The sequence below is a fragment of the Doryrhamphus excisus genome, linkage group LG22, assembly GCF_037039965.1.
Source record: "Doryrhamphus excisus strain RoL-2023G ecotype Guam linkage group LG22, RoL_Dexc_Guam_v1.1, whole genome shotgun sequence".
In the NCBI taxonomy this organism is placed as follows: Eukaryota; Metazoa; Chordata; class Actinopteri; order Syngnathiformes; family Syngnathidae; genus Doryrhamphus; species Doryrhamphus excisus.
The window spans coordinates 2,986,855-3,010,117 of record NC_136378.1 but is presented as its reverse complement, the minus strand read 5'-3'; the positions used below and the strand labels follow the sequence as shown (position 1 = coordinate 3,010,117).

At 39.9% G+C, this 23,263-nt stretch overlaps 3 protein-coding genes across 5 annotated transcripts; all 3 read right to left on the bottom strand.

Annotated features, from left to right (window-relative positions):
- Positions 1–3,930: 3,930 nt before the first annotated feature.
- LOC144894635 (putative monooxygenase p33MONOX) lies at positions 3,931–13,131 on the bottom strand. Of its 3 annotated transcripts, XM_078788321.1 has the most exons (9): positions 12,985–13,131; positions 12,505–12,574; positions 12,265–12,410; positions 10,309–10,496; positions 10,074–10,185; positions 9,862–9,989; positions 6,707–6,858; positions 6,377–6,546; positions 3,931–4,932 (listed from the first exon to the last, which is right to left on the bottom strand). In XM_078788321.1, the coding sequence occupies exons 3-9, from the start codon at positions 12,290–12,292 to the stop codon at positions 4,727–4,729; spliced, it is 984 nt and encodes a 327-aa protein (XP_078644447.1). In that variant the 5' UTR covers positions 12,293–12,410; positions 12,505–12,574; positions 12,985–13,131; the 3' UTR covers positions 3,931–4,726. The 3 variants fall into 3 exon arrangements, with proteins under 3 accessions (XP_078644447.1, XP_078644448.1, XP_078644449.1); XM_078788322.1 differs by having other exon boundaries at positions 12,265–12,574; XM_078788323.1 differs by lacking the exon at positions 12,505–12,574 and having other exon boundaries at positions 12,985–13,123.
- Positions 13,132–13,674: 543 nt separating this feature from the next.
- Positions 13,675–14,473, bottom strand: LOC131110523 (interleukin-8-like). Its single transcript, XM_058063726.2, has 4 exons — positions 14,370–14,473; positions 14,151–14,268; positions 13,996–14,067; positions 13,675–13,917 (listed from the first exon to the last, which is right to left on the bottom strand). Exons 1-4 carry the CDS (start codon positions 14,431–14,433, stop codon positions 13,830–13,832), a joined length of 342 nt encoding a protein of 113 aa, XP_057919709.2. The 5' UTR covers positions 14,434–14,473; the 3' UTR covers positions 13,675–13,829.
- Positions 14,474–19,847: 5,374 nt separating this feature from the next.
- LOC131110215 (uncharacterized) lies at positions 19,848–22,777 on the bottom strand. Its single transcript, XM_058063077.2, has 2 exons — positions 22,527–22,777; positions 19,848–20,805 (listed from the first exon to the last, which is right to left on the bottom strand). The coding sequence occupies exon 2, from the start codon at positions 20,801–20,803 to the stop codon at positions 20,105–20,107; it is 699 nt and encodes a 232-aa protein (XP_057919060.2). The 5' UTR covers positions 20,804–20,805; positions 22,527–22,777; the 3' UTR covers positions 19,848–20,104.
- Positions 22,778–23,263: the final 486 nt, after the last annotated feature.

The window sequence follows — 23,263 nt, the reverse complement described above, 5'->3', positions numbered from 1 at the left end:
AAATTTTGATATGGATGCTGTATGGTATCATGTACCCAGAAAAAATTATTACGTTTGATTCATGTTCATGTTAAAGGTTAAATAACTGTTAATAGTTATTCTCCCTATCTGTGTGGAAGTGGTAAGTTTTTGGCTATTTAAGTTGAAAGGAAATAACTTGGAAGGCTACCGTTTAGGTCGCTAACTCTCTAGTTTGCGAGTTAGTATGTGTCTCAAGACACTGCAGTTGCGCAATATGTTGTAAATCAGGGGTCTCAAACACGCGGCCCGCGGGCCACACTAGTTTGAGGCCCCCGCCTTGATATGAAAGTTTAATGTTAGCGCGACCCCGCGCAAGTTTGATATGGATGCTGTATGGTATCATGTACCCAGAAAAAATTATTACGTTTGATTAATGTTCATGTTAAAGGTTAAATAACTGTTAATAGTTATCCTCCCTATCCGTGTGGAAGTGGTAAGTTTTTGGCTATTTAAGTTTAAAGGAAATAACTTGAAGGCTACCGTTTAGGTCGCTAGCTCTCTAGTTTGCGAGTTAGCATGTGTCTCAAGACACTGCAGTTGCGCAATATGTTGTAAATCAGGGGTCTCAAACACGCGGCCCGCGGGCCAAATGTGGCCCGCAGGATACTACTTTGAGGCCCCCCGCCTTGATATGAAAGTTAGTGCGACCCCGCGCAAGTTTGATATGGATGTTAAAGGTTAAATAACTGTTAATAGTTATTCTCCCTATCTGTGTGGAAGTGGTAAGTTTTTGGCTATTTAAGTTTAAAGGAAATAACTTGATTTGTATTACGTTTGCGGGCCGTTATTACGTTTGCGGACAAGAATGTTGTATTTTAATGTATCTTTTACTCTGTTTACTTACTTTTATTTAACTCCATTCTTCTGTAAAGTGTCTTTGAGTATTTTGAAAAGCGCTATACAAATAAAATGTATTATTATTATTATTATTATTATTACGCTCTATCAGACATGCTTGGAGAAAGTACATCTGAGCTCTGACCAACCCTGGCAAAATAATAATAATAATAATAATGAATTGAATGATTGTGACCTATGAGCTTAGAAATGTTCTTCTGGAACTTGAGCATTGGGGAGTGCTGCTGCTTTAGGTAACAATACAACACACACCCTCACACACACACACAATACCTGTTGAGATCTTTAACAAGGCAGTAAAACCATTAAGCTTGTGACTGAGCCTGCAGGAAAAAAAAACTGGACTGTTGCTCCCTGCTGTGTCATGTCTCATGCTGTGGATGCTTGCTTTCATGTGGCAAGAGCAAGCTGGGAGGGGGGGGGGGTGGACTACGTTTGCGTATAATGTTATGGTTGACACCATAGTTTAAATGAGGGCGGGGACAACCAGGCAACACGGTGGACTTTGATACGATACCGATACGTCCTGGTTGGTGAAATTAATTTCCGGCCACCTGAGTTAACCTATAACTAATCCAAGCAAAGGCCACAATGTTCTTTGTTTATTTTTTGACACCAATTAATGTATTTTAAGGTATTTTGATTTGATGATACGCAGCCTTTTGCATGCTGTGCCCCGCCTTACAGTAAACTACTTCCTAGTGACATGTTCACATATGGGGGAGGGCGGGTTTGAACTGCATTTTTGTGGGACATTTCTGTTGTTATTTCGGACCTGACCTGTCCAAACCTGCCATATTTTCTACACACCAGATTTTGAGGAGCTCTGATGCCTTCACAGACCCTTTAGATCCGCCATATTGTTTCTCAAGAGTATACGTTACAACAACACGCACCCCGGAAGTACGCACATTATCAAATGCTCATTTCTGTCGCAGCTCTAGCATGTTTTTGCTATAGCTAGCTATTGCGCATCGTTGCGCTCTCATCCTCGGAGTTTAGCCTACACTTTTCCCTGGCAGAGCAAATCTAGGTATATTTAGCATTTAGATATTTTTTTCTTCTTTTCTATCCCCTCCTGCTCTGGCTCCAAATTTGCATAACAACAAAACAATAAACAAATCCAAACAATACTCCATAAAACAGGGAAGGTGTAACCTACACTTTTCCCTGGCAGAGCAAATGTATTTATATTTAGCATTTAGATTTTTTTTCTTCTTTTCTATCCCCTCCTGCTCTGGCTCAAAATTTGCATAACAACAAAACATCAAATAAATCCAAAGAATACTCCATAAAACAAGGAAGGTGTAGCCTACACTTTTCCCTGGCAGAGCAAATGTATTTATGTTTAGCATTTAGATCTTTTTTCTTCTTTTCTATCCCCTCCTGCTCTGGCTCCAAATTTGCATAACAACAAAACAATAAATAAATCCAAATAATACTCCATAAAACAGGGAAGGTGTAACCTACACTTTTCCCTGGCAGAGCAAATCTATGTATATTTAGCATTTAAATATTTTGTTCTTCTTTTCTATCCCCTCCTGCTCTGGCTCCAAATTTGCATAACAACAAAACAATAAATAAATCCAAATAATACTCCATAAAACAGGGAAGGTGTAACCTACACTTTTCCCTGGCAGAGGAAATCTATTTATATTTAGCATTTAGATCAATAATACTATCTACACAGAAAAAAGACTGTTTAAGTGTACATATGATAATACTTGGGCCTCATATTGAAGACCCTCAATGACCCAAGTTTGCTTCAGTTTGAGCAGACGTTCTCACAGTATATCATTGACAGGGCATTGAACACAAATATGAGCATCTGCTGCTACCTTGTGGTCAGAGATTGTAATTATTGACCCACTAAGCAAAGTGTAGAAACCCATCCAATTATTACTTAATTATAAATTATTAATAAAACTAATTATGTTTTATTAGTAATGCAGGTCTCAATCATGGGTCGTGGGCCATTTATTTTTATTTATTTATAATAGTTTATTTATAATAGTTGTAACAATTTTTTGATTTTTAAAAAATTATTTAATTTTACAGACTTCATTGCTTCTTGTAGAGTGCTGTATCATTCCATCTGTTGTTTTCTGAAATACGCAGTATTTGTGCTTTTTTGTCAATTTATTAGCCTTATAAACGGTATGGACTCAAATCACAATTTTCAATCATCTAAGACCTTTAATGCGTCTTGGACTGCATCAATGACTCGTGACTTGACTCAAGAATGACCGAAGAGTACTTGGGAGTCGTCCGCCGGGATGCCTCTCAAGCGGAACAGTGCCTAGACATACTGGAACCACAAATCCGGCATGTTCTGCCAGAACTCTGCCAAACAACAGCAGAGTGTAGGAGTTGGGGCGACGTGGTCGTCCGCAGTTTGAAGCAAGGTCAACTGAGTCAGAAGAAGAAACAGAGCGACTAATTTCTAGACTGCTCACAAAAGAACGACTGCCAAAATAGGATCTTTTTTTTTTTTTTTTTTGGACGACAACACTTTGGCGCCCACAACACCAAGGCCCCAGCCGGAATGCCGACCAGTCATGATGTGCTATATATATCACTATATTAACTTAATATAATATTATATAATATTATAAATATTATATAATATTACAAAATATTATATTAAAATAAAATACAAAATTAAAAAAATTTAAAAGTAAATACTTAAACAATTTTTTTTTTAATTTTTTTAATTTTTTTTTTTAAATTAAACTATATTAGGAAAGCAGGAAGTGAACAAATGTAACAATTACTGACTGCAAAAGTACCAGATGGAGGGGTAGGATTTAATAAGCTTTGCTTCTTCCTACTCCTTTTGGACATGTGGAACTGTGAACTGATTATGTGATGCATTCAATTGTCATATGATGCATGTTCAAATGAAATTAAACCATTACCATTATATTTTTACTTAGAAAAAAAGCCCCAGAGTTTAAAAACGATGTTTTTTCCCACTTTTCCCACAAAAAATATGCATAGATTTCTTTAAATTTGGCCAAATACCACAAGTGATTTCATGACGAAAAGGGAGCTGTTTGTACATAGATTTATTTACACGTGCAAGTGGGGGGGGGGGGGGGGCAGTATCCCTTGTGCAATTACATAAAGTAACTGATCAATATTTTCAAATGAAACTTTCAAGAACTTATGGATTGTCTCATGGATACAAAATTGAAAAAAAAAATCACTGCAATGCTTTTGACTATCAGAGTATTGTGAGTATTGTGAGCCTATACAAAAATGAGACGTAATATTAACATTTACAACATGCACAATAAGAATAGTGAACCTAATGGCAATTAAAATGTTTGTTCGCTGTCTCGTCATGTAAAATAAAGCAGAATATTCAGAAAAAGAAAAAAAAAATGCTTAGGCACAAAATCATACTACGTTGTACTCTTCATGCTCACAAAGAAAACCACAACTACAAGTCTGTGATTTCCTAAAAATACAACAACAAAAAAAAAAAACAAGAAATGTTTGATGCCGCACTATAAAAAGAACAGCTTGAACAGTGAACTTACAAAGACACTTCAATCTAATGCCATTGAGTGACAGCAGAACCTGGACAGCACATCGATGCACCACTTCGAAGAACAGTAATAGACATCCTATATTTTTAGCAATAATCTCAAGAGTTAACAAAATGTTTGGACCTATGAAATGGAAGAGGTGCATAACTCAAAGAGTAAGAGTGCATATTGAAAACGATATGTGAGCTGAGACTAGAGGATGTTTTATCGAAGGAGGACGAAGGAAGCAAGGGAAGCACGTGAAGATCGTGAAGTTGGCTGAGAATGAAAGGACAAGCGATGGAATCGTGTGGTCAGAAGCTTGAAGGTGTTAAGACATTCATGTCCCGAGGTTTGAGTTTGTGTGGCCGTGGGGGCGCCGGCTCGGCATCAATGGCTGAAATTTCAATCTTGGGGGGCATGAAACTTGCGGCGTCCCCCACTTTCAGGCTGTCGTGGGGACCGGTGCCTGAAACGGTGGAAGACTTGTGAAGGCCAAAGTAGGACTGTAGTGAAAAGCCTGCAGGAAAAAGAACGGCAAAGTGTTAAAAGAAGAATTCTGACGATATGAATCCAAGTCCTTCCCTCGTTTATCGCGGTTAATTAGTTCCAGACCTGCCCACGACAAGCGAATTTCCTCAAAGTAGGATTCATTATTAACAAATGGAATATTATCCTAGTTAGAGCAGAGAAAACATGGAATCACTGCAAGCTTGACTAGTTAGACTCCCAATTTATTTACTCTACACTTCAAGGGTTTCAAAACGGAATGGAAAGGGAATAAGCTAAAAACTCCCACAGAACACGGAATAATATCGGCGGTCGAGTGGTTAGCACGCAGACCTCACAGCGAGGAGACCAGGGTTCAATTCCACCCTCGGCTCCAGCACCCCCCCGCGACCCTTGTGAGGATAAGCGTTAGAAAATGAATGAATGAATGAGTTCTCCTCCTATTTTGTGTGGAAGTGGTAACTTTTTGGCTTCTTATTTTGTCTTTCCCCACCCTCGGCCATCTCTGTGTGGAGTTTGCATGTTCTCCCCGTGCATGCGTGGGTTTTCTCCGGGTACTCCGGTTTCCTCCCACATTCCAAAAACATGCTAGGTTGATTAGCGACTCCAAATTGTCCATAGGTATGAATGTGAGTGTGAATGGTTGTTTGTCTCTATATGCCCTGTGATTGGCTGGCAACAGGTCCAGGGTGTACCCCGCCTCTCGCCCGAAGACAGCTGGGATAGGCTCCAGCACCCCCTGCAACACTTGTGAGGATAAGCGTTAGAAAATTAATGAATGAATGAGTTCTCCTCCCATTTTGTGTGGAAGTGGTAACTTTTGGCTTCTTATTTTGTCTTTCCCCACCCTCTGCCATCTCTGTGTGGAGTTTGCATGTTCTCCCCGTGCATGCGTGGGTTTTCTCCGGGTACTCCGGTTTCCTCCCACATTCCAAAAACATGCTAGGTTAATTAGCGACTCCAAATTGTCCATAGGTATGAATGAGAGTGTGAATGGTTGTTTGTCTATATGTGCCCAGTGATTGGCTGGCGACCAGTCCAGAGTGTACCCCGCCACTCGCCCGAAGACAGCTGGGATAGGCTCCAGCACCCCCCACAACCCTCGTGAGGAAAAGCGGTAGAAAATGAATGAATGAATGTCGGACATGTGATATTGCAGGCACTTAAAACATTCACTTACCTGGGTGCAGAACTTGTAAAAAGTCTTAATACAGACGGTGATCCGGATCCGCAAAAATGTTATCAGTTCTTCCACATCTCATTTTCCAACAATTCATCCAAATTTCATCCAGAAATTGAACTTTTCAAGTTATTTTGAATAGAAACACATACATGCATTTATGTATTTATGCTACTGAAGAAACTGCATGCTTGTGCCTTGTTACTATTCCAGGCTTATTATTCCATCTTATTGTTTTATGCATTGAGCTTTGAAAGTCTTGAAAGTCCTTCACCTGTTCCGGTGTCAGACCCTGGGTGAGTGGGGGACTTCTGTACCACCGGGCGAGTTCCAAAAAAGCTCCACCTATCCTCTCCTCCTTGGTTTCCTCCCATGTCTGATGTGTAGTTGGGACCGTTAGGCTCTAATGCGAGAAAGGGTGCAGGGCTCCGCTGGAACCAGCTCCTACAATCCGGCCAGAGACACAGCGTGAGCTGCGAACAAGGGGCTCATACGCCAGATGGCTCATAACTGCTGATGCAGGGCGCCAATTTTAGACACGAATCATGTGAGCCATCAAGAGGACGCAATGTGAACAAGTTGGACATGGATTTCTCCAGCCTACCTGCGACTCACAGCGGGTGATGCGAGGGGACTGACGCAGGGGGTGACAGATGGTGTGACAGAGGGGGTGACTGAGGGGGTGCCACTTGGGGTGGATTGTGCCGATGTTGTAAGCCTGTCGTCCTTGAAGTCCCCGATTGACATTCTCAGCTTCTGAAAAAATAAAACCACAATGCACACAAATGACTCAAAGTTGTTGTTTGCAGTAAATATTTAAATACTGTTAAATAACATTGCAGTGTTGCTGTAGATGGTGTAGTCGTCCTTGGCCACTTCATGGTTTTTCAAAATCAATTAATACATTTTGGCTAAATGAACAAAAATATATATTTTTTTTAAGAAAAGGCATTCAGAAAATCAATTCAAGACTTAATATGTAGTATACCACATTGGTCACTAGGTGTCAGTAATGCTACATTGATGAGACAATAGTCAACTAAATCTAGAAAAACACAGCAAGGAAATGATATACTAAGTATACTATGTCTTATTAATATCAAATATGTCTTATCCTGTTATTGTGTCTGCTATCTTGACGAATAGGAGTGTAAAGGTGACTATGGGGTGTCTACTTCCCCCTGGCCATCAGACTGCTGAATGCCAAATAAGCCCATCTACCTCTATCAAAATTATTTAAATTATTTGTGCAATTTACTGTTTACATTGTTCATATTTGATGTCATCTATTTATTCACCACATTATTATTATTATTTATTATTATACGGGAGCCAGACAATGACATTTCGTTGGCAATTTCACTGCTGTGTTATTGTGCTATGACAATAAAGGAAGTCTATCTATCTATTCATGTCTGGAGGGCTGTAATGCTTTGGTTTATATGTTCTAATTGTGAAAATATACATTTTCTGTAACCCGACTTTGAAGAAACTGCCTTTAATTTGTGTTAAGTTTAAATTTATTTTTATAAGGGTTGCTATTTAATTTCAACAAGTCTATTTTTGCCATCAGTACATGTTTGTGACCACTTTCACACCATTCATTCACAGTAGAGGCAAATATACAATAGAATAATAGGTCAGGGATGTGTTGTTTTAACCTGCATATAAGCAAACAACTACTAACGCAATAGAATAATAGGTCAGCCATGTGTTGATGTTTTAACCTGCAGATAAGCCAACAACTACAAAAGTGCGTCAAAGTTCCTTCGGGCCAATCAGTTGTCCTGTGAAGTGGGCGGAATGTTGACATGGTTATGAGGCATGCTACGTTTTTTTAACATAAACAGGAATGTTGACATGGTTATGAGGCATGCTACGTCTTTTAACATAAACACTAAATGTAAACATCTCAATTAAACCCACTCAAATGGAACTGGGTGACTTCAATGTGGTTGCTATTCCATAATCGCAAAAACAAAGCGCTTTGAACGGTATCAAAGTCATTTACTGTATTCGTTATTCGTTATTATACACCTGTTTATATCAGCTTTTTAGTTTGGACTTTTAGTGACTTTTAGTTTTTCAATGCTGTTACTAAGTTCATAAAAATATAGACATTATTTAGGCTAACGCTGGGTGCCGCATAGCACATAGCTAGCCACGACGCAAGCTAATCATGCTACATGCTATCACGCTAACTCTAACTGCCGAATTTGACTCAATTGTCAACCCGCTTCTCAACCATACTCGCTGGGTTGAGTTTTGGCTGACAAAATAGTGACACAAACGGACATTAGTGTGCTTTTTAATCGGTTTAGCCTCCATTTTAATGTTTAATGTTAGCTAAGAACGGCTCCTCTCGTGCTGGCTTCCGGTGCCAGAGATAAGCTAAACTATCGCTAGCTCGTTAACATGAATCAATTGTGGCTTACCTTTTTATGATGATGTTTCTTTGACGTCCCCTGGCGTTTGCTTTCTTTATTTTGTCCATAATTCAAGAATATCAACGACACAAACGCGCACAACCGGCCTCGAACAGTTGGTGACGTTGGGTTTATTATAAAGGACGTCTCTTAGCAACGTGGTCGAGGCACACGTTACATAATATGTTTACCAAGATAGTGCGTCATGGTGACCTGCTGTCCCCTATATAATTATGAGCTTTTATAAATAAAACATGTAAATAATATTTGTGAACATTCCTAAATAAAACGTATAAATAATGTATTATAACTGTGGGTTTAAGCAAACCTCCATGTACTTTGAACTCCACAAGGGTTTAAATGAATGCTAGGCATCCCATAATGCATCCTGTCCTCATTTGGCATTTTAGGTAAATAAACACACTGTTTATAATTACAGCATTGATGCTAATAGTGACTTTTCATTGACACTGCAGCAAATATATTAACTAAAAATTAATAATAAATAAAATTAATTAAATTAATTAAAAATTATTAAATAAATAAATAAATAAATGTTTATGGCATTTTAGGTAAATAAACACACTGTTTATAATTACAGCATTGATGCTAATAATGACTTTTCATTGACACTGCAGCAAATATATTAACTAAAAATTAATAATAAATAAAATTAATTAAAAATTATTAAATAAATAAACAAGCAAATAAAATAAATAAATAAATTTTAAAAATAAATAAATACAATGTTTATTAATATTTGTTTATCAACACAGCACAAGTCAGTTCGGCGTTGCGTTCACGGCGGTGACATGACAACACAAACATGACACGAATGTGCATGTGTGCTGTGTCACGTAGGGTTGCCGACACCCGTACTGAGCCGACATGGGATGCACTTGGTACTGCATTGCCACGAGAATCAGCGAGAAACGAGCGTGTAAAACTTGAATGGTTTCAATTTGACGGCTTGACACAGCTTGTTTGATTACTCCCTTACTTAATCTTAGTTTGACTAGTCTTGCATCTTTGTTTACACGCTCCGCAAGAGCTAGCCAGAATTATGCGTCTTGACACCAAATGTGACTTTATTACAGTGACATTTTGTTTTTCATGTCACATTCATGGGCTATCATGTGTACAAACTTTTTCATAGTGCGTCAAGCCCTATAATGGCGATACTATGAGAGGAGTGTGCAAGTATACAACTGCATAATTGAATAAACAAATTGGTTTTGGTGGCTGAGGTCAAAGGTCAAATCTGTGCATGTTCCTGAGCTATAATTTTGACACACTTTCAGGTTCATATCATATCAAACGCTGTGATACTCACAAGTTGTGTGCTGTCAGCCAGACGGTGAAAGCGCGTCTCCTCAGCAGAGAGGCCCTTATGGGGGGTATATCCAGTGTCAGTCAACCCCGCCTGGTGCTCGAAGCTTTGGAGGCTCTCTTGGGTCTGCTCTTATGTGAAGATGTACAAATGATACAGCCGGTTTTAATGACCACTTCTGCCTTTGCATCGTGGATAATAATTATTTCACTTACTGTTGGCGAGGGAGCTCATAAAAGAACTTGCTTTGGCTTTCACAACAGGGACAGGGGACTTAGCTGGCTCCGGTCTCTCCAAAGTCATCGTGGTTCCACAGCTCTCCCCTTCCTAGTTATGTAAGAAAATGAAATGTATATATTCCATATAACCATTGCATGACTTTTGAAGTAATACATGTATAGCAAACACCATTTGGGTTTTAGAAAGTGTAAAAAAAAAACTGTAAAGCACCTCAGCAGTATTCCTAAATCTGTTCTGTGGGATGACGGGGTCTTTCCAAAAGATGTTAAGGGTCATATCAGGAGGGGGGGAATGCATCGGGATATCCATGTGATCGTCGTAGCTCATATTGTGCCGGGTCAATCCAATGGGAGGTAACGGGACACCGAAAAACCCGGATGATGATCCAGATTCGAGTGCTGAAGCATGGTAGAAAATAGAATATCAACATTCATTTCAGTTTTTCAAATATTATATTCATAAATATAAATAAATAAATATATTCAAAAATATTGTTTTTCAAATTATAATATATATAAATCCAAAGCTGGTGTCAGTAATGTTACTGTAATGTTTGGTGAGACACACAATGATCTCATAACAGGCACAATCATCCCTATAATCGCTTATTAAAATGGTATGGCTGCAACTGATGATTATTTTCTTGGTCGATTAATCCGAAGCTTGTTATTTTGAATAGTCGAATAATCTGTCAAGACAGACCAAATCGACATAAACCATTTGAGAGGCTGAAATCGGAAGATATTTTCATTTTTTTATTTTAAAAAAAGAGATTAATCGAATACCAAAATAGACGTCGATTAATTGGCTAATTAATTAATTATCCTCACAAGGCTCGCAGGGGGTGCTGGAGCCTTTCCCAGCAGTTTTTAGGCGATAGGCGGGGTACACTGGTGGCCAGCCAATCACAGGGCACATATAGACAAACAACCATTCACACTCACATTCATACCTATGGACAATTTGGAGTCGCTAATTAACCTAGCATGTTTTTGGAATGTGGGAGGAAACCGGAGTACCCGGAGAAAACCCACACATGCACGGGGAGAACATGCAAACTCCACACAGAGATGGCCGAGGGTGGGGAAAGACAAAATAAGAAGCCAAAAAGTTACCACTTCCACACAAAATAGGAGGAGAACTCATTCATTCATTCATTTTCTACCGCTTATCCTCACGAGGGTCGTGGGGGGTGCTGGAGCCCATCCCAGCCGTCTGGGTACACCCTGGACTGGTGGCCAGCCAATCACAGGGCACATATAGACAAACAACCATTCACACTCACATTCATACCTATGGACAATTTGGAATCGCTAATTAACCTAGCATGTTTTTGGAATGTGGGAGGAAACCGGAGTACCCGGAGAAAACCCACCCATGCACGGGGAGAACATGCAAACTCCACACAGAGATGGCCGAGGGTGGGGAAAGACAGAATAAGAAGCCAAAAAGTTACCACTTCCACACAAAATAGGAGGAGAACTCATTCATTCATTCATTTTCTACCGCTTATCCTCACGAGGGTCGCGGGGGGTGCTGGAGCCCATCCCAGCCGTCTGGGTACACCCTGGACTGGTGGCCAGCCAATCACAGGGCACATATAGACAAACAACCATTCACACTCACATTCATACCTATGGACAATTTGGAGTCGCTAATTAACCTAGCATGTTTTTGGAATGTGGGAGGAAACCAGAGTATCCGGAGAAAACCCACGCATGCACGGGGGAGAACTCCACACAGAGATGGCCGAGGGTGGGGAAAGACAAAATAAGAAGCCAAAAAGTTACCACTTCCACACAAAATAGGAGGAGAACTCATTCATTCATTTTCTACCGCTTATCCTCAATTTTCCTGCTAGTTATAAGTTGTTATGTGTCGTTATTTACAGTAGCATTTGCTGGGTAATAAAAACATAACATTTTGGCGGTTTAACAAGATGGCGGTTTGACTTTTTAATCCCCCTTAGAAATTGTTGCTTCAATTCCAAATTGTACCAATTTTGGAGTGTCTGACTTTAGTCAATGTCTCATTTCAAGCAAGGAAAACATGACATTTATTGATCCACTGTGAGAAAAACAAAGTGTTTGCCAAGGTCAGAATTGCATGCAGCACCAATATGGTTACCTTCATAATTCTACTTCAACCAGTAAATCTTTGTGTTACCTGGCACGTCTCCTTGTCTTGAGGCCATTCTAACGCGGGTTCAAAGGAGGTCGCCACCAGTAAGTGACAATGTGAAGGTCCACTTTGCTTCAAGGTCCAAATTTGTGTCCACTTGTCCCACAGCAATCAGCAACACAAGGTCAAATCTGCCAATTGCCACACATTTGTGTTAATAGATACTAAAAAAAAAAAGCTGTCATTGGTTTTTACACATCAGAGAATAAAAACAGCAAACAGAACCTGTTTGTCTTCAGTGCAGACTTGTGTGTGGTGTCCAGTTTCTGAGCAGCCTCAAATAGAGGCAGAGAGTCTGGTGACAAGATACGTCATCATCATTTACTTGATATTCTAAAGTCGACCACACAATCTGGCGTGATAACAACCCAGTTCTCACTTAGAGCTGACTCATTGTCAAAGAATTTAGTAATTTAAATTTTTGTTATTTGTGTGATAAATAATGTAAAAGCTGCTTTCTATATATCAGCAATGGACTACTGAGCAGGCATGTGACATTAAGTCAGCAGAATGAGGAACTAAAGACACGCCTGATGTGATATTTTAAGTGCTGTAATTATGCAAATAACATTTCCAATACTTTCTGTGAGCATTTCAAGGCGGCTCAGTCAACGTGAAACCGCATTTACATGCATTTAACTGCCATTAATAATAACCTCAGCACAGTCTCACAGTCTCTGCAGTGAAACATATGGAAAGACTTACCTAATCTGCCGGGAGCCTCCTTCTGTTGAAACACGCTGCGTTTTAGGACACACTTGACCGAGTGAAAGAACAAACAATGCTGCATGTTTGCTCGTCCATGACTTTTGGCCATGCGGGACTGGAGAAGACAGATGACTCAGTGACGTAGTGCCAGTGAACGCAACACCCGGAAGCGACAAGAACTCTGCTTAAACGGAACTGAACTTCTCGTCTTTAAATGATGGGAATTAACACGGAAACACACAGAACCAAATGTGAAACCAAAATTTGTGTTGACAAGTAGAACTAGTTTAAAATTTAAATAACATAAATCATATTGAGAAAGACCACTCTCTCTAATTTGGTTGACACAAAAAAGCTAGCATGTCTGACCTACACACCATAAAACTATGTAGCATGTCTGACCTACACACCGTACAATACATATTTGTTTTACTCTCCACTTTGTTCACATCTTATCCACAAATGTAAAAAAAAAATATATATATATATATATTTTTACAATCGATTATTATCTCCGCTGCATATTTAAACGAACCTCTGGTATTTATAAATAGTCATCAATGTAGAAACCCGTGTCACGTGATATGTGACATTCTTGCATTACCAGTCTCAAACCACAAGGGGTCACTGTACACACAATATTTAAATGTATCACAAAACACAAGAAATAAATGCTTATTTTTCCTTTTTATTTAAAAATAAAGTGCAAGGTTGATTTAGTCACATTTTGTTAGAACAGAAGAACTTTCACTGGAGGGAATATTACTGTATGTGTATATAATAATAATAATAATAATAAAAAGAGCAATCAGGATATTTATATATACTGAATGTTAAGCATCTTAAGCTTGTTGAGCTGTGGTAGAAGTGACTGGAGTGGAACCTTTGCTGGCTGTAGGAGTAGTTGTGCTGGATAGAGCCTTTCTTCTTCTGAAATCACATAACACAAAGCTATATTGACACATTCCCATTGTGATGTTTCATGTTTGCAGAGGAAGAAGTACTCACATCAGGTTTGCGAGCATACGTTGCACCGCTTTGGGCTTCAAGCAGAAATCGGAGCCATTTTTTGTGGTAACGCTGTGGAAAGTAGAGGTGAGAAAATAATTTTAAACAATGTGTTTGTGTTAAAATCCTGACTATTATATAGAAAAACATCTTACATGATCTCCACTTTGTTGCAGAAGGTGGTGGCTGGATATATGGTGACGTCTTTGATTCCAGCCTTTGGGTGAAATGTGTTGACGGCATCTTGACACAGACAGCTCTGTGATTTATTAACTGTAGTAGAAAACGAAAAGGACGAAAAAGTCAGTAATTCCGATAAAGCACACAAAGTTCACTTATGAATGTTTTCAATCTCAATAAGCGTCAAAACTTACGTTGAGCTGCAGACAAGCAGATGATGACCGCCAGGGCAGATATGGTTCTGATGGTGGCGCACATGGTTGGTGAGATGCTAAGGATGCTAAGATGAGGAAGTAACAAAACCCTGATAGTCTGTGCTTCTTTGGGGCTCCTTATATACTCAGACGCATCGCACACTTCCTGTCGTCAGGGCCATTTTTTTGGTATGGAAAGTGAAACTCCCAACAACAAAAGAAGCGAAACACTTTCATTGAAATTTCTTGCACCACAAACTTGCATTGTGGTGTGTGACTCTTTTTTAAACATTTGACATAAATTAGGGTTGCGTTCCATTTCGATTTTTCAGAGGCTGGTTGTTTGTTATTATTTTTCATCTTTTACAGATACGTTACATTTGTCACGCACGCATAGTCCTGTTTGCAAGAACAGTCAACATAACAGGGTGAAAAACTACCTCTTATCCTCACAGGGGGTGCTGGAGCCTATCCCAGCTGTCTTCAAGCAAGAGGCGGGTTACACCCTGGACTGGTGGCCCATAAAAAGACAAAATAAGAAGCAAGAAAGTTACCACTTCCACACAAAATAGGAAGAGAACTCATTCATTCATTCATTTTCTACCACTTATCCTCACGACGGTCGTGGGGGGTATGCTGGAGCCTATCCCAGCTGTCTTCGGGTGAGAGGCGGGGTACACCCTGGACTGGTGGCCAGCCAGCCAATCACAGGGCACATATAGACAAACAACCATTCACACTCACATTCATACCTATGGACAAATTGGAGTCGCTAATTAACCTAGCATGTTTTTGGAATGTGGGAGGAAAATCGGAGTACCTGGAAAAAACCCACGCATGTACGGGGAGAACATGCAAACTCCACACAGAGATGGCAGAGGGTGGGGAAAGACAAAATAAGAAGCCAAAAAGTTACCACTTCCACACAAAATAGGAGGAAAACTCATTCATTCATTTTCTACCACTTATCCTCGTGAGAGGTGCTGGAGCCTATCCCAGCTGTCTTCGGGCGAGAGGCGGGGTACACCCTGAACTGGTGGCCAGCCAATCACAGGGCACATATAGACCAAACAACCATTCACACTCACACTCATACCTATGGACAAATTGGAGTCGCTAATTAACCTAGCATGTTTTTGGAATGTGAGAGGAAAATCGGAGTACCCGGAGAAAACCCACGCATGTACGGGGAGAACATGCAAACTCCACACAGAGATGGCAGAGGGTGGGGAAAGACAAAATAAGAAGCCAAAAAGTTACCACTTCCACACAAAATAGGAGGAAAACTCATTCATTCATTTTCTACCACTTATCCTCGTGAGGGGTGCTGGAGCCTATCCCAGCTGTCTCTGGGTGAGAGGCGGGGTACACCCTGGACTGGTGGCCAGCCAATCACAGGGCACATATAGACAAACAACCATTCACACTCACATTCATACCTATGGACAAACTGGAGTCGCTAGTTAACCTAGCATGTTTTTGGAATGTGGGAGGAAAATCGGAGTACCCAGAGAAAACCCACGCATGCACGGGGAGAACATGCAAACTCCACACAGAGATGGCCGAGGGTGGGGAAAGACAAAATAAGAAGCCAAAAAGTTACCACTTCCACACAAAATAGGAGGAGAACTCATTCATTCATTTTCTACCGCTTTTCCTCACGAGGGTTCACGCCTCACATGGATTCCATGAAAAGACCCCCACTTTTTCCTTGACAATCTTTCCTTTTAGAATCTATGTGAAGACCTCCAAAGGTTGCAGTCATGAGAAGAAACATCTCATTTTCGGAGAAAAGAGCGCTGCATTGTCAGTTTCACTCTTATGTCCTCTTTCCGACCGTGCTCGATAAGGGGGATATCCCAGTGGAACTTCCTTTTTTTCCGTACAGTCGCCTTCTCCTTTCCCGGAAGGGAAAAAGGCACCAAAAGTGAAGAGAAGCGGAACCCAGGACAGAGCCCTGGGGCACCACAAATTGAATGTTAAATTTGCGGAAGATACGGCCGAGGGGGAGAAGGTAGATTATGAAGAGAAGGGGACCCAGGACAGAGCCCTGGGGCACCACAAATTGAATGTTAAATTTGTGGAAGATACGGCCGAGGGGGAGAAGGTAGATTATGAAGAGAAGGGGACCCAGGACAGAGCCCTGGGGCACCACAAATTGAATGTTAAATTTGCAGAAGATACGGCCGAGGGGGAGAAGGTAGATTATGAAGAGAAGGGGACCCAGGATAGAGCCCTGGGGCACCACAAATTGAATGTTAAATTTGCGGAAGTCATGGCCGAGGAGGAGAAGGTAGGTTATGAAGAGAAGGGGACCCAGGACAGAGCCCTGGGGTACCACAAATTGAATGTTAAATTTGCGGAACATATGACCGAGGGGTAGAAGGTAGATTATGAAGAGAAGGGGACCCAGGATAGAGCCCTGGGGCACCACAAATTGAATGTTAAATTTGCGGAAGATACGGCCGAGGGGGAGAAGGTAAGTTATGAAGAGAAGGGGACCCAGGACAGAGCCCTGGGGCACCACAAATTGAATGTTAAATTTGCGGAAGTCATGGCCGAGGGGGAGAAGGTAGGTTATGAAGAGAAGGGGACCCAGGACAGAGCCCTGGGGTACCACAAATTGAATGTTAAATTTGCGGAACATATGGCCGAGGGGCAGAAGGTAGGTTATGAAAAGAAGGGGACCCAGGACAGAGCCCTGGGGCACCACAAATTGAATGTTAAATTTGCGGAAGTCATGGCCGAGGGGGACAAGGTAAGTTATGAAGAGAAGGGGACCCAGGACAGAGCCCTGGGGCACCACAAATTGAATGTTAAATTTGCAGAAGATATGGCTGAGGGGAAGAAGGTAGGTTATGAAGAGAAGGGGACCCAGGACAGAGCCCTGGGGCACCGCAAATTTAACATTCAATCATGGAAAAAAAAATATTTCTCTGCTGAGTAGTGAATATTAAAAATGACCCTAAAGTTTCCTTTTCCTCACATGTGGGAGCATATCTGAGAAACCAAACACCACAAAGTGTCGCCCCCGTGTCGGCATCAACCCACATCTTCCTCTGCAGACGAGCCTTCTGGTTGCACTTCTCATTCTTCAGCACAACGCTGATGTTACATTCAAATCCACGTTTATCCATTCATGGTGACAGTTCAACAATGTGTTTTATGATTAAAAAAATAGCCAGAATGGGAAGAAAATCAAAGCCGGCTGCTATTCATAGAAGACAGAAGCTTCTCAGTACAGCATCTAACAATTCCATTGTAGTATTTTATTCCTACAAGCCACAATACAGTAGAAATTCAAGTGGATTTACTTGAGAGTAGTCAATGTACAGCACCAATATTAGCTTACAATGCTATGAAAACACATCCATTATTATCTAAATAGCTGGCAAATCCACATAAGCTAACTTTCAGGTGCAACAAAAACTAAATCTTTTTCAGTGTCTTTTACAAAAAAAACCCAAAACTTAAAACATTAAAAAATGACTTACCAATTTAATGTAAATTCATAACAATATTGGAAATTAACACCGAAATAGCTGAGGGTGAAGCAAAAAAGTTACCACTTCCACACAAAATAGGAGGAGAACTCATTCATTCATTTTCTACCGCTTATCCTCACAGGGGTCGCGGGGGATGCTGGAGCCTATCCCAGCTGTCTTCTGAGAACGGGTGGGGTTCACCCTGGACTGGTGGCCAGCTATTCACAGGGCACATATAGACAAACAACCATTCACACTCACATTCATACCTATGGACAATTTGGAGTCGCTAATTAACCTAGCATGTTTTTGGAATGTGGGAGGAAACCGGAGTACCGGGCGAAAACCCATGCATACACGGGGAGAACATGCAAACTCCACACAGAGATGGCCGAGGGAGGGGAAAGACAAAATAAGAAGCCAAAAAGTTACCACTTCCACACAAAATAGGAGGAGAACTCATTCATTCATTCATTTTCTACCGCTTATCCTCACAAGGGTCATGCTGGAGCCTATCCCAGCCGTCTTCTGCCGAGAACGGGCGGGGTACACCCTGGACTGGTGGCCAGCCAATCACAGGGCACATATAGACAAACAACCATTCACACTCACATTCATACCTATGGACAATTTGAAGTCGCTAATTAACCTAGCATGTTTTTGGAATGTGGGAGGAAACCGGAGTACCCGGAGGAAAAAAAACAAAACAAAAAAAATTCCATTCTTCCAAAAACTTCCAAAAAACATTTAAAAATAACTTAAATATATATAATAATGTAAATTCATACCAATATTGGAAATTAACGCTATTACTGTATTTTATTATTACATGTTTATGTTTCATTGCGATTCAATGAGCGGCGACTTGTCCCACTTTGATTGGCTGTCATTGAATGCACCAGTTTGCTTGTGCCTTTTACAAAAACAAAAAAAAAAACTTCCAACATTTAAAAATAACTTACCAATTTAATGTAAATTCATACCAACATTGGAAATTAACCCTATTACTGTATTTTATTATTACATGTTTATGTTTGATTACGTTGTTTGGCCGTCATTGAATGCACCACAGTTTGCTTGTGACTCACTTTCTTCGACAATGCAGATAGACGTATACTGTATTTAAAAAAAATAATGTCTTCTTTCACCTCATATTTGTTCCCAAATACTGATACTGTAGCGGGGATGCCAAAAATAAGGTTTGTTGACGTTATTTAGTGCTAATATGCATCAAAGATGTTTAACCTCATTCATGCTAGCACACTGCTTCTCTTCTCTCAGGATCAACAAACGCTTGGCTTGTACTACTGAGGACGCTATATAAAGTTTGTGCTTTTAATTATGTATTTTGATATAAAATACATATTAAATACACAGGATTAGATCGCTATGATATACATTTCGTGTAAGAATCACTGCCTTACAGTACAGCTGTTGTATTTGCATGTGTCGAGTCTGCCCTCTAGTGTTCGATAGTAGTATGACACGCGATTGAATTACAGTACAATATTATCATTTTCAACTTCATCTATTTAGACTTAAAAAACTACAATTCTAATGAAGTAATTAGTGTGTACTGCTTAATCTACAGTTTTTTTTCCCTTTGCTGGATGGCAGCTACCAAAATTCATCTCATCCTGGCAGTAACAGACACGATGCATCACAAAACACGACATACATCTTGCTTGTGTGTGTGTGTTTGGCGTCGTCGAGTTCCCGCCTCCCTTCCTGCTCCCTCTGTTTCTTCTCACATGTGTTTACCAGATCTGAATCCCACACTAGTTACCATAGAAACGGCAGCTCTTTGCACCAGCACAGCACAGCACAGAGCCCAGTCACAGGGGTTCTTTTTCCCAAAGGTTTAAACATGCGATGCACCCAAAATCGGCGCACAAAAACAACAGTATCAAAATTTTTTTTTATTCATGAATAATTACATCACAAAACACAGAAAGGTATAAAATATTTTGCAGATTTTTTTGTTGAGTTTTTTTTAGTTTTTTTTTTTTTTTTACTGTGATCACCAGGATAATACATAAACATTGACAATCACATACTTAAGGTGTATCATCTTGACAGTATTATTCCAATATAAATACATACCAAAAACACATGGTCACATCGTTGAATGCCACTCTTACACCGTTTCTAAGCAGCACGGTTCAGTATGAATTCCCCATTTTGGAACGCCGCCTATTCTGTGTGGAATTCCCGATGGAATTGCGGCGACTGAATGTTCATCTTTCCGGCTTATATGTCAGTGATAGTGGGGAGCATGCAGGCTCGCATGCGTCCCTCCCTCCAAGCCGACCTGCAGTCCGAGATCCACTGAGAGACCAGAGATGGTCTCTTAATGGGGTTAGGGTTGGGCCCCCCTGGGACCCCCGTTTCTGCTTGATCATGCCCCACGGATGCTAGTTTGGGTGTGTTGTGTTTCGGGGAGATGCTCGCTAGGTTGGTGTCTGTGTGTAACTCAGGGCAACTGCTTTTGCGTTGCCGTGGGAGACCTGGATTTGCAGCGTGGGGGATGCTGTGAGCTCGGGATCGAGCCGGTTTGGGAAATCCTTCCGTGCTGCTTCTTGACTGACACATCGGGATGTTGTTGTGGTGTCCGTAAAGATACTCCAAAGGGTCCGAGTTGCCTAAGACTTCCTGGTTCTGTCTTGGCCGTATCTCCCTGATATTCAGCGTCTCTCTCGGGTTGAACTCAGAAGTCCCACGAAGGCGTGATAAACGGTGTGTGCGCTCGTTGCGGGTTGAGACGTCGCTACCCGGGAAGGTGGGGTGCGCCAGGTGGCAGATGGAGAGGAGGTAGTCGTCGGAGGAGACGTGATCGACGGCATGTTGAGTGTTGGTGTCATTCAGTTCTCTCAGTGTCTCCTCTGTGCCCTCTGTGATCGTGGGCAGCAGCAGTCCTCCCTTGGAGAGCAGTTTGGACCGTGGGCGCATAGCTGAGAGGGGGTGGGGGGTTGTGGGGGGGGTGAAGGTGCCATGTTTATTGCCAAAAAGCCTTTCTAGGTATACGCTGCAGTACAGCACATAAACACCAGCAGGAAGCATGAAGCTCAATAACAATGGTGCTTGCTTGGTCCATTGGGTGCCTGGAAAGGGCTTTCTGGGAATGAATTTTGCCCCCCCCCCCACCTAGCAACACCAAAATATGATAGCTATGATGATGCTAATCTAATCTCAGCTACTTTTTTTTAATTTGCAGATTTTAGGCCTGGTGGTGCCATCAAATGGATTCAATTTTAACATATAAATACCCACACTAATAATATTGTTCCCTAACACACATCAAATAAAAAAAAATATACAAAAATAATTAATAATTAATTTAAAAAAGTAAAAAAATAAAAAAATATTTTTTGGAATTTCCACATAGCCATGTAAACAAAAATAGCAAGTCATATAATTTTAAAATATTAGGCCTGGTGGTGCCATCAAATAGATTAAATTTTAACATATAAATACCCACACTAATAATATTGTTCCATAACACACATCAAATAAAAAAATATACAAAAATAATTAAATAATTAATAATTAATTAAAAAAATAAAAAAATAAAAAATATATTTTTTTGTAATTTCCACATAGCCATGTAAACAAAAATAGCAAGTCGTATAATTTTTAAATATTAGGCCTGGTGGTGCCATCAAATAGATGATATTTTAACATATAAATACCCACACTAATAATATTGTTCCCTAACACACATCAAATAAATAAATTAAAAAAAATTAACTAATTAATAAATAATTAATTATTTTTTTAAATTATTTTTTGTAATTTCCACACAAAAATAGCAAGTAGTATAATTTTAAAATATTAGGCCTGGTGGTGCCATCAAATAGATGAAATTTTAACATATAAATACCCACAATAATAATATTGTTTCCTAACACACATCAAAAATGTTTATTAAAAATAATTAAATAATTAATAATAAAAAAAAAAAATTTTTTTTGTAATTTCCACATAGCCATGTAAACAAAAATAGCAAGTCGTATAATTTTAAAATATTAGGCCCGGTGGTGCCATCAAATAGATTACATTTTAACATATAAATAACCACAGTAATAATATTGTTCCCTAATACACATCAAATAAATAAATGAATTAAAAAATAATTAAATAATTAATAAATAATTAATTAAAAAAATTACAAAAAATAAATTATTATTTTTTGTAATTTCCACATAGCCATGTAAACAAAAATAGCTAGTCGTATATTTTTTTAAATATTAGGCGTAGTGGTGCCATCAAATAGATTCAATTTTAACATATAAATACCCAATTGTTCCCTAACACACATCAAATAAATCAATTATTTAAAAAATATTTAAATAATTAATTAAAAATATATTATTTTTTGCTATTTCCACATAGCCATATAAACAAAAATATCAAGTAGTATAATTTTAAAATATCCCGACGCCCCATCCAGTGAGTGTGAGTGTAACCCACATTATATTTTAGTCTCCACCTCCATCCCCAAAATAGACGGAGCCAAACCAAAACGCCAGCCTCTCCCAGTCTCCTCCAAGGTATAGCAGTGCTAAATTTAGAACACACCTACAGTTAACCGTGGCTCCTACTCTTAAATCCAAGCATCCTGTGTATATTCTCATCATGCATGGGCTGCACTAATAACAACGTTTCCACTCACCTGATTTAGACAATCTTGGCTGATGATCTGTTTTCTTCAACGGCAACCTCAAAGGTCAACGTGTCGCCTCCTCGCCAGTCGAGTGTTTGTGTATCTTGTGATGCTGTGATGCTGAGCCGGGTGATGCCGCTTCTCCTTGAGCGCGCTCTGTAGCCGCCACCGCCGCCGCCGCCGCCGCTGTTTCTCTGACCAGAGGCAGAGACAGAATGCAGATTTATCTTCTCCTCACACACACCTCCTTTCTCCCCCCCTCCACCCCCACACGTGCTCCCTCTCTCCCTTGCTTACTTTTGGTCTGCCCTCCTTCCCTGACGCTAAAAATAGACCCACCATTCATTTTCTCACCCCATCATTGGATGATAGAGGGAGAAAAACACAAAGATATAAATAAGAAATCATTCAATGGAGGCTCATGAGTGGTGGGGGGGCGGGGGGGGGGGGGCGGGCTTCACCACAGCTTGACTGCTCTCCACCTGACTTTTTCATCAAATAGATGAAATTTTAACATATAAATACCCACAAGACGCTGTTTTATATTTCATTCAGTAGTAATATTGTTCCCTAACACACGTCAAATAAAAAAAATAATAATTATAATTAAAAAAATTAATAAATAAAACTACTAAAAACCACTAAATAAAACCATCATGGTTGTTTTTTTTCTCATTTCAGGGGCATTTTAAGTCTAAACTTTTATTCTTAATTAAATAATAAAAAAAAATAATTTTATTCTTAAT

Excerpts from the sequence above, each read along its gene's own strand:
- LOC144894635 (XM_078788322.1), bottom strand. The coding sequence starts at position 12,292 with ATGGCCTCAAGACAAGGAGACGTGCCAG. Across the intron at positions 10,497-12,264 it reads AAGACAAGGAGACGTGCCAG|CACTCGAATCTGGATCATCA; the intron begins GTAACACAAAGA and ends ACCATGCTTCAG. Across the intron at positions 9,990-10,073 it reads TATGAGCTCCCTCGCCAACA|AGCAGACCCAAGAGAGCCTC; the intron begins GTAAGTGAAATA and ends TCTTCACATAAG.
- LOC131110215 (XM_058063077.2), bottom strand. The coding sequence starts at position 20,803 with ATGCGCCCACGGTCCAAACTGCTCTCCAAGGGAGGACTGCTGCTGCCC.
- LOC131110523 (XM_058063726.2), bottom strand. The coding sequence starts at position 14,433 with ATGTGCGCCACCATCAGAACCATATCTGCCCTGGCGGTCATCATCTGC. Across the intron at positions 14,068-14,150 it reads TGCAACAAAGTGGAGATCAT|CGTTACCACAAAAAATGGCT; the intron begins GTAAGATGTTTT and ends TACTTTCCACAG. Across the intron at positions 13,918-13,995 it reads CGTATGCTCGCAAACCTGAT|AAGAAGAAAGGCTCTATCCA; the intron begins GTGAGTACTTCT and ends ATGTGATTTCAG.